Here is a 10821-nt window from a genome sequence, read left to right as displayed (position 1 = left end):
GGAGGGGCATTTTGGGGAGGCCTGAATTTGGGGAGGGGTCTCAGGGAGGATTCCCAATTTTGGAGTGAGATTTGGGGGATTTTCCAGCGATGGGGAGGTGTCTTGGGGGTGGGATTTGGGGAGGGGTCTCATTGGGGCACCATCCTGAGCTGGAAGCGGGGGAGATGTTGGGAGTGGAATTTGGGGAGCGTAATAAATGGAAATGATTTGTGCTAACTAAATTGTAACTATTTGGAAAGTTATTATTAGAAGCAATCAAGGGAATTGGTGATACAAGGCAGATGTACCCCTTTGCAGATGTTACGTGTTGAAATTAAGGTACAGGATGTAGTTTTGAGATAAGTGGTGTCCCAAGAAGAAATCAACCTTGAGATGGATAAAGTTGGAACAACTTTAGGCATAGGCCTGAAGATTATGAAGTGTAAGACTAATTAGTGGAACACAATGCTTATTTACATAACACTTAGTACCCATGCAAAACCTGTAAGGTTATCCAGAGGACAATGAGGATGAGCGTAGGCCTTCATCCAAAATACCATCGAAAGGAGACTGAAGACCCCCTAGCAACAAGTGAGGCTTGCACCATGAAGAATAGTGATGTAAAATTAAAGAATCAAAAATAGGAGGAGACTTAAGGGAAACATGAATGAATATGTATAAGCATACAGTATATAAGTTTAGTTTGAATTGCTTTGTTTTGGTACGTGAGGCAGGGTGAGAAGCCCTGCCCATACCCCAGTCAGTTTTGCTCATGCTTTAATCATACTCAATTACTAGCAAATTATATTCACATATATATATATATATATATGAAGATATTCACTAAATTGTACTCTTTTACTGAATTGTTTTCCTTTTATACCAAATTTCTATTCAATCCACTAAATAGTATTATTTTATTATATTGCATCCTTGTATTCAATTCACTAAGTTGTATAATTTTTTCCCTTGTTATTTAATTGCTGTTAATTCAATAGATCTTGTTGTCTGATTTTAATTTCATTTACAACAGCACCAAGAAGAAAAGGGGCTTACTGAGAGCAAGCAAACTTAATCCTCTGCCAGGACACAAATTTAGAGGGCAAAAAATTAAAAAACCCCACAGCATCAGCCCAGCTTCCCAGTGAGAAGGGTTGGAACTCTCTGCCCTCAACACTTCCCCAGCAGGTTTACAAAGGTAACTGGGATCTAAGCTGTGCCCTCTGAATCAACAGAGCCAGCCTCCCTTCAAGCTGAAGAACCACAGCCCCAGTTATAGCCCTGGGTGCCTCCTGTGCCCCAGAGAATGGCCCGGCTCACCCGGCCCAGCCTGGCCCGAGCAGCCTGGACTGGCCTCAAGGGATGGGCTCCACCTGCCCGCTGTGCCCACAGGCCGGGCCCAAGGGCTCGCCTTGGGCTGGGAGGCTTCCTCCCAGCTCTGCAAAACCTTGGCCAAGACTGTCCCCTTTGCTGTGCTGAGAAGAGTAAAAACCACTCTCAGTTTAACCCCACTGCACTCCTCATGGGGAATCCCTGCACACCTTAGGAGAGAGCCCAAATTTGCCCTGTGTGCCTCATGAGGTGCAGGCCCAGGTGATGCCACTGAAGGAAATGTGCCCTCACAGCCCAGGGACGCTCAGCATGGGCTCCCCTAGCCCTTCGGGGCCCCACCGCTGGTCACGGCAGCCCCTGCCTGGCTCCTGCTTCCCACACCGTGGGCACCCCCGGCTGCTCCTGGACATGGAGCTCAGCCGAGGCTGGTGCTGTGTGGGCTTTGCTGGTGGTACCAGCCGGACACTGGGGTGACAGCTCCATCTCTTTATTTGAAAAAAAACCATGGGCCAACCCCTGCTCTGGTGGACAGGGGCTGCCCAGTTTCAGTCCTGGCCAGGGAACAGGGCCAGGGGGCTCAGGGGCAGAGGGTCTCGCTTGGGAGGTGTGGGTCTTGGGATGCCCTCAAGACGGGGATGCAGCCGCAGCACAGCAGATGGGGAGAGATGTGAAGAGCGAGGATAACAGGTCAGCTTCTCAGAGACTAAAATCTTTGGCTGCTCTTCTGAAGCTGCAGAGGTGCTCCTGTGGAGAGAGGAGGTGGCTGAGGCCCCCAGCTACTGCTGGCACTCAGGGACCCTCCTGCACAGCAGGGCCCAGAGCGGCCAAGGCTCCCCAGCACCGCTGGAGCTGCTGGCACAGCTTGGCCCAGCTGGACAGCTGCCCCTCAAGGCCCCTGCGAGCAGGGGATGGCTCTGGGCAGGGTCCCTGACCAGGAGCGGGCCCCAGAGCACCTCTGCCTTTCAAGGGCAATCTCATACCTGCTCTTTCTCCTGCCCACCTTGCTTTGCCTCTGCCTGCTGCTCCTGGGGCTGCTCGTGGCCAGGCAGCCTCAGTGGGAGCCAGCACTGGCTGCAGCCCCAGCGGGCTCGCCAGGACAAGGCCCAGCAATTAAGAGGCCAATGAAAGGCCTGGGCAGCAGCAGAACTCTCAGCAGAGTTATTTGGGCAACCAAGGCCTACCCACAAGTGCACAGCAGCCTCACTGGGAATGTTTCCTGACTATGAGCAGCCTTTCAAGAAGCTGTTTGAGGCCGAGATTGCAAAACACTCACCGTTTTCCCTTCTGGCAATACCAGATTCCGGCACAGCACATCATCAGGAAAACTGCTCCACCAGCCACAATGGCCATTAACTTAATCAAACCATCTGTTCCCTGGTAGAAAACTCTTCTCATGCTCTCCCAGATCTTCTGAGCATGTGCTGTGGTGCCAGCTGCATCTGTGGGAGCAATGGGCAGCGTGAGCCTTTGCTGTGCTCCACTGCTGAGCTGGCAGCATGCTGGATACAGCCAGGACATTCTCTGTTTCCCCCAGAGCTGGGGCCTGCAGGCACCTTGCCACCCCTTGGCACAAGACTCAACCCACCTTGGCTCAACCCCCTGAGCTCGAATGGCACAATTTCTCTGTGCTGTGCTGGTCTTCTCCAGGCAATACTTGTCAAAGACATGGGTAAGGATCAGGAAAATGCCCAAGGTTTTGGAAATGCTCCAGGGCCACCCCTCTTCCAAACAGACCCTAAACCTGAACTAGCCTGAAACTGGAAATTTTCAGGGGATCTCAAGGTGTGCGTGGCCCATGGTGCAGTTTGGGCTCCCTGTCAGCTGATGCCAAATGCTTTCCTGCAGAGGCTGGGGAGAAGCTGCAGCCAGGCCAGGCTGGGAAACAGCCCTGTAGGCCATGAAAGCAGCAGTGGGGCAGCAAGGCTGCCATGGATTCCTTCCTGCTGTGCCAGGCACACGGCGTGTCCAGATGTGCAGAGAAAGCCCCCGGCTGCTGAGTGTCAGGAGGAGGCTGAGGGACATGGACCCACCATGGCATCCCTCCAGATCATTCAGGACTATGTCCAGGTATTTGAGTTCCCCCATTGCTACATTACTATCTCCTATAGGTTTGTTCTTCTTTCTCAGGGGACCATTATATAAAGTATTTGCATTTCCCAGGAATGGATCCCACAGAACCAGTGGTCAGCCTGTGGGATCAGCAGGGAGGCACCACACACCCCAGTGATGGGAGCTGGGCTTGCTGGCAGAATTTAGCTCAGGAGCTGGGAAAGTCCTCCCTGCAGACACACCTATAACTCAACAGCCACAGAAGCTTCAGTCATGTCTGCTGATCTGCACAGGCAGCACTGAGCCACAGGAGCAGTGAGAGGATCACGCAGGGTGAGGGCACAACCATGCACGGCTCTGTCCTGGCACCTGCAGAGATGCCACCGTGGCCGAGCCTTGGGCTATGAGCTGGAGGCTCTCCCAGGGGGAAAGGCCTTGACCTACCCTCATAATCTTCCTCATCATCAGGCTCAGTAACTGATATGAATGGGGAGTCCGGATCATCTTCATCATCAGGTTCATCTGCAAAGAAAGTCAGGACAGAAAAACTCCCGTGACACTGCTGAAGATTCTTCTTCAGGCTGGAGTGGCAGTGAGTACACCCAGGTGACTGCTGCCCTCCAAGGCACTTCCTCATCTCTGCCTTCAACTCAGTAGCAAGGGCAGGGGGACCACATGCCTGCAGTGGGCCCACAGTGGGATGGAAGGAGCCCCTTGCATGGCAGTCAGGGGAGAAAGGACTCCCTGGAGCTGCCAGCAGCTCTGAACTGAGCCTCAAGCAGGGCCAGGGCTTGGCAGCTGGAGCAGGAGCATCTCAGGTTCCCTGGGGCCAGAAAGGAGCCACACAAGGCAGAGCCCCAGGGCACAGCCCTGAGCCCAGCCCTTCCCTCTCTGCTCTTCTCCGTGGCTGCACAGAGCACACGGAAGGAGACACTGGCATTACACACAGGAAGAGGATTGACGGCTAAATGCTCCTTCCTCCCACTGACAGCAATGCTGTGGGATCACTCAGGGCTCCAGAAGGGAGCAGGGCAAGGTTTCCAGAATCCGTCAACCTTCAGACTCTTGAAGGAAATGGCACATGAGTGAGCTCTTGCCACCTTGACACGGATTGTTCTGTGCGGAAAGGGACATTGAGAACTTGCCTCCAGCATCTGGCAAGGTCTTCAAACCGCCATTTACCAGCACTTCCAGATGCTCCATGTCACCATCCCAATCTAGAAGGGAGCACAGATCAGAACCATTCCATGGTGTGCTGGGATCCCCTTCTGCCTTAGGGAACTGGGCACTGCAAGGGGGTCGGGGAAGGCCATGGGAGCCAGATGTCAATGGACATGGCCAAAGCTGCAGAGAGGCCTGAGGAAAGCTCTGGACTGGCTCTGGACATTCTCAACACCTTTTGCTCTGTGCAAAATCCCTGAAAGGCAGGCACTGCCAAGCAGCAGAGATTTACAGCTCAAGCCTCAGCAGGGCTCAGGCCCAGAGGCACAGCAATTACCTCCTGGGGCTGTGCCTGGCATGGCCTCCCTTCCTGCAGCAGAGGCTGCCCATGAGCCACTGCTTCCTCCGGGAAATGGCACCTTCAGCACAGCCTTTGGGTTCATCTCTGGAGGAAGGAAGAGCCACAGCTCGATCAGATAGAACCATTCCCCGTTGAGGAGGTGGCATGTTCAAGTGGCAATATTTGTTAAAGTCATGGTTAAGGATCAGGAGAAAGGCCAGGTTATTGGGGCTGGCCGGGGCCCTCCCTCCTCCAAACAGCCCCTACACCTGATCTAGCCCAAGACCGGGAAATTGCAAGGGATCTCTGGCTGTGCATGGCCTGTGCTGCAGTTTGGGCTCCCTGTCAGCTGATGCCAAATGCCTTCCTGCAGGGACTGGGGAGAAGCTGCAGCCAGGCCAGGCTGGGAAACAGCCCTGTAGGCCATGAAAGCAGCAGTGGGACAGCAAGACTGACATGGATCCCTTCCTGCTGTGCCAGCCATAGCATGTCCAGATGTGCAGAGAAAGCCCCTGGCTGCTGAGTCACAGGAGAAGGCTGAGGGACATGGACTCACTATGGCGTCTCTCCAGTTCACTCAACATCTTATCCATGTGTTTGGATGTCTCCAGCGACTTACTATCCTCTGTAGGTTTGTTCCTCCCTCTCGGAGAACCTTAACAGAAAGTATTTCCATTTCAGATGAATGGATCCCACAGAACCAGGGCTCAGCCTGTGGGATCAGCAGGGACACACCACTCACCCCTGTGATGGGAGCTGGGCTTGCGTGCAGCAACCAGAAAAGGAGCTTGAAATGTCCTTGATGCAGACACACCTGTAACTCAACAGCCACAGAAGCTTCTGTCACCTGGTTCGTGACAGGTGGTCAATGATTATTTCTTGTTGGGACAGTGAGAACATACCTGCATGGGGCTCCAGAGGCTTAAAATCTTCATGCAGCCAAGCTGCTGGAGGAGCCTTCCTACCACCCTTGTCTAGAAAGGAGCACAGATCAGAACCATTCCATGGTGTGCTGGGACGCCCTTCTGCCTTAGGAAACTGGGCACTGCAAGGGGGTCGGGGGATGGCGAAGGGAGCCAGATGTCAGTGGACATGGCCAAAGCTGCAGAGGGGCCTGGAGAGCTCTGGGCTGGCTCTGGACACTCTCCACCTTCTTTGCAGGCCCCATGCAATATCTCTGGTGGGGCAGCGGCACCAGCCCAGGGCCCAGGGGCTCTCCCTGCCACAGAGGAAACCATTAAGCCCTGGGCCAAACTGCAGCATTCAGTGCCACAGATATCCCTACCTTCCTCCTGCCCTCTCTCCTGCCCTCCGTCCTTCAGCTGGGACAGCTCCCCCAGCCCAAGGGGACAGAGCCAGGCCCTCTCAGGGCACACTGGAGCTTTACCCTCCCCTCAGCCCTTTCCCCACCATGGGCATTCCTTGAAGCCGCTGCCAGGTTTTGGGATGTGTCTCCCATGGAGGGACCTCAGCAGAACTGCTCTGTAGCCGAGTGCCCTGAGCCTGCTCAGGATAATTCCTCTGCACTGTGCTCACACAGCCAAGCAACAGAGATGGCAGCTCAAGCCTCAGCAGGGCTCAGGCCCAGAGGCACAGCAATTACCTCCTGGGACTGTGCCTGGCATGGCCTCCCTTCCTGCAGCAGAGGCTGCCCATGAGCCACTGCTTCCTCCGGGAAACGCTGCCTTCAGCACAGCCTTTGGGTTCATCTCTGGAGAAAAGAAGAGCCACAGCTGGATCAGGTGGGGCTGTTCCCCAACAGGAAGGTGGCATCTTCAAAAGCCAATACTTGTCCAAGTCATGAATAAGGTTCAGGAAGCCATCAAAACTTTGGAGCCATGCCAGGGCCCTCCCACCTCCAAAGAGCTGCCATTCCACATCTACCCCAAGACTGGGAAATTGCAAGGGATCTCTGGCTGTGCATGGCCTGTGCTGCAGTTTGGGCTCCCTGTCAGCTGATGCCAAATGCCTTCCTGCAGAGGCTGGGGAGAAGCTGTAGCCAGGCCAGGCTGGGAAACAGCCCAGCAGGCCATGAAAGCAGCAGGGGGCAGTGAAGCTGCCATGGATCCCTTCCCACTGTGCCAGGCACGGCGTGTCCAGATGTGCAGAGAAAGCCCCTGGCTGCTGAGTCTCAGGAGAAGGCTGAGGGACTTGGACCCACCATAGCGTCTATCCAGTTCACTCAGCATCTTGTCTTCTGTGGGTTTATTCCTCCCTCTAGGAGAACCTTAACAGAAAGTATTTCCTTTTCAGATGAATGGATCCCACAGAACCAGGGCTCAAGCCTGTGGGATCAGCAAGGACACACCACTCACCCCTGTGATGGGAGCTGGGCTTGCGTGCAGCAACCAGAAAAGGAGCTTGAAATGTCCTTGATGCAGACACACCTGTAACTCAACAGCCACAGAAGCTTCTGTCACCTGGTTCATGACAGGTGGTCAATGATTATTTCTTGTTGGGACAGTGAGAATATACCTGCATGGGGCTCCAGAGGCTTAAAATCTTCATGAAGCCATGCTGCTGGAGAAGCCTTCCTACCACCCTCATCTGGAAGGGAGCACAGATCAGAACCATTCCATGGTGTGCTGGGACCCCCTTCTGCCTTAGGGAACTGGGCACTGCAAGGGGGTTGGGAAAGGCCGTGGCAGCCAGATGTCGGTGGACATGGCCAAAGCTGCAGAGGGGCCTGGAGAGCTCTGGGCTGGCTCTGGTCACTCTCCACCTTCTTTGCAGGCCCCATGCAACATCCCTGGTGGGGCAGTGGGACCAGCCCAGGGGCTCTGGGGACTCTCTCCCTCCCACAGAGGAAACCCTCCCTTAAGCCCTGGGGGAAAACCATCCCCAACACTTCCCAGGGAGAAGGGAGCACTGTCCCGGGAAAGGGGACCGAGGCTGCCGGCTCACCTGCTCGCCGTGCTCGCCACGGAGCAGCCTGGGCAGCCCTGTCAGGCAGGGCCACTGCCAGGAGGAGCAGGAGGAAGAGGTGCAGAGCAAAGGCCATGGTGCCTTGCCCACTGCCAGTCCTGCAGCTCTTGCTGCCACCACTGTCCTGACACCACTGTCCCAATGTCAGCACCGCTGCTGCCACAACAGTCGTGGTCAAAGACTGACTGCTCGATCCTTGTGGTGCTGTGCAACCACGGGGCTCTGGGAGCTCTGTGACCTCAGAGCCTGCTGTCACCTCAGCCTGCTGTCACCCCAGAGACTGCTGTGACCTCATGGCCTTGGCTGTACCCCCTGAGTGTTCTCCCATCTGTACTCCAATCTGTACTGGACTGATTGTAAATCTTTGACTTCATCAAAGGGTCATTGCTAAACAAAACCTTGGTTTTGCCTGCTGACATTGCTGGTCATGTTCTGTCCCATGAGATGCTCTTGATGGTTGCCTCTTTTCCTGGGCATGGCACTGGAGGAGGTGCAGGCCCAGGTGATGCCACTGAAGGAAATGTGCCCTCAGACCAGGGACACTCAACACAGACTCCCCCAGCCCCTCAGTGCCCCGCCGCTGGTCACAGCAGCCCCTGCCTGGCTCCTGCCTGCCCACACCGTGGTCAGCCCTGCCTGCTCCTGGACATGGAGCTCAGCCAGGGCTGGTGCTGTGTGGGCTTTGCTGGTGGTACCAGCCAGACACTGGGGTGAGAGCTCCATCTCTTTATTGGAACAGAAGAGCTGTGTCAGGCCCTGCCCTGGCAGGAGGGACCCACCTTCAGTCCAGGCCACAGAGCAGGGCGGGTCCCTTCAGGGACACAGGGCCTTGCTTTGGGTGGTGGCAGCATCTGCACAGCAGCAAGCTGGTAATGCAGCTGTGACAGGGACATCACGTATGGGCATGGAGATGTGAAATGTGTGGTGCAGGTGTCCCTGAGGGAGGTGTTTGGCCTTTCCTGTGAAGCTGCAGAGGGGAACCTGTTGAGAGAGGAGATGGCTGAGGCCCCAGCTGCAGCTGGCACACAGGGACCCTCTTGCACACTGGGAGATTCTCACTGTGCTCACAGGTTCCCTCTGAAGACTAAGAGCTGAATGTGGATGGGCTTAGCAACTGGTCTGCAGGCCAAAGAATTGAGGCAGCAGAAGAACAAATTGACAAAATACAAGTTTATCCATAGCAAGGAAGAAAGCAAGGCCGTTAGCATGGAAACCAATAAAAAAGGATATAAGGGGTATTTACAGTTGTAATAAATGGAATTGGTTCGTGCTAACTAAATTGTAACTGTTATTAAAGTTATTATTAGAAACAATCAAGAATCAGTGTTACAAAGCAGATGTACCCCTTTGCAGATGTTACATGTCAAAATGAAAGTACAGGATGTAGTTTAGAAGATAAATGGTGTCTCAAGACCAAAATGGCCTTGAGATGGACCAAAATTAGAACAAATTTAGGCATTGGGCCTAAAGATTAGTAAACATAAGGCTAATTAGTAGACTAACATAACACAAGGCTTAGTACGCACATGCAAACCTGTAAGGTTATCCAAAGGACAATGAGGAAGAAGAGAAGCCTTCACCAAAAGACCACCAAAAGAAGACTGAAGACCTCCTAACAACAAGTGAGGCATGTGCCATGAAGAAAAGTGACGTATAATCAGAAAAATCGGAAATAGGAGGAAACTTGCAGGAAACATTAATGAATATGTATAAGCATACAGTATATGAGTTTAGCTTGAAGTGCTTTGTTTTGAACGTGAGGCAGGCTGGGAAGCCTCCGTACCCTGGTGGGTTTTGCTTATGCTTTAATCATACTTAATTACTAGTAGATTATATATATAAATTTTAATTTTTTATTAAACTGTATTATTTTACTAAACTGTATTCTTTTATACCACATTACTATTCAGATTAGTAAATTGTATTCATTTTTAATTAAACTGCCATTAAGCCAAGGGACCTAGTTGTCAAAATTCTAATTTCATTTATAACAATATTTTAGCAAAGAAAGCTGGTACAACAACATTGGTATTTAAAAAACATGACGCAATATGAGCTATATTAACAAAGAAGGCACCTTACAGTGACAACATTCTACTGTTCAAACTGTAAAACATCTTTGTGTACTGATCAGGAGGTCATGATTTACTCTTTACAATCCTGATGCTGAATGTCTCCTTAGGCAGTCTGGTCACAGAGAAGAATGAATCCCTCGTAGGCTGCCCCTGTTTGGACAACCTGCTCCTCACCCCGAGCCTCAGCATGTCTGACATGGCCCACCTGGGACTGACATCCCAAAACATTGATAACATTTCTCTTTATAATTTTTTCTTTATGAATAAAATCTAATTAATTAATAAAAATAAAATTTTGTTTTTTATAATAATATTTTTCTGGGTTTTTAGAACCTAATTTTTATATTTATATGAAAGAATTGATACACTTTCAGGAACAAAAAACATTATTGGTCCTTGGTTCAAAGTACCACAATTCCCTTCATTAATTAATTGATCACTATTTCTCCCTCATTATGCTAATTACACCTATTTTTAGTCCTTTGATCATATTTTTTAATGATTTTCTCCCACAGGGCAAAAGGAGCCACTTTGGGGTCTATGGAGACTTTTCTGGGGAACATTTGGGGTAGTTTTTTGTCTGGAGAGGGAATTTAGAGACAACCTGGTGGTCTGGAGGACACTTGGGGAGCCGGGTGGGCACTTAGGGATTCTGTGGGACAATTCGGGGCCTGGGGGAGCACTTGGGGGTCCAGGGGAGCGCTTGGAAGTCAGGGAGGGGAATCTGGGGCCCCTTCGGGGACCGGGCGGGCACTTGGGGGGCTGTAACGGGGAATCTATGGGCCGCGGGGGATGATGGGAACTGTAGGCGCCGGTATAGTATGGTTTCATGGTGCCGCGGAGCATCACGGGAGTTATAGGCTCAGCTCCAATGGGTTCCGGGGCGGCGCGGGGCATGACGGGAGATGGAGTCCCGGCTGCAGTAGCGTTTTATTGGCGCCGCGGAGCATGATGGGAGAT

The 10821-nt window shown here is 52.4% G+C and overlaps 1 protein-coding gene across 2 annotated transcripts; it reads right to left on the bottom strand.

The window, feature by feature from the left end:
* Positions 1-1782: 1782 nt before the first annotated feature.
* LOC147646871 (uncharacterized) lies at positions 1783-7997 on the bottom strand. Of its 2 annotated transcripts, XR_015281753.1 has the most exons (13): positions 7766-7997; positions 7337-7408; positions 7177-7248; positions 7023-7088; positions 6465-6572; positions 5764-5835; positions 5604-5675; positions 5418-5516; positions 4859-4966; positions 4506-4577; positions 2897-3882; positions 2585-2750; positions 1783-2055 (listed from the first exon to the last, which is right to left on the bottom strand). XR_015281753.1 is itself a non-coding variant. In XM_086872695.1 (11 exons), the coding sequence occupies exons 1-11, from the start codon at positions 7860-7862 to the stop codon at positions 3632-3634; spliced, it is 1089 nt and encodes a 362-aa protein (XP_086728821.1). In that variant the 5' UTR covers positions 7863-7967; the 3' UTR covers positions 1783-3631. The 2 variants fall into 2 exon arrangements, 1 of the variants encoding a protein (XP_086728821.1); XM_086872695.1 differs by having other exon boundaries at positions 1783-3882; positions 7766-7967.
* Positions 7998-10821: the final 2824 nt, after the last annotated feature.

This window comes from Cyanistes caeruleus, unplaced genomic scaffold (assembly GCF_971803275.1).
Source record: "Cyanistes caeruleus unplaced genomic scaffold, bCyaCae1.hap1.1 HAP1_SCAFFOLD_76, whole genome shotgun sequence".
NCBI classification, from domain to species: Eukaryota; Metazoa; Chordata; class Aves; order Passeriformes; family Paridae; genus Cyanistes; species Cyanistes caeruleus.
Note: the sequence above shows the minus strand (reverse complement) of the source record. Positions and strands in the feature narration are given on the sequence as shown.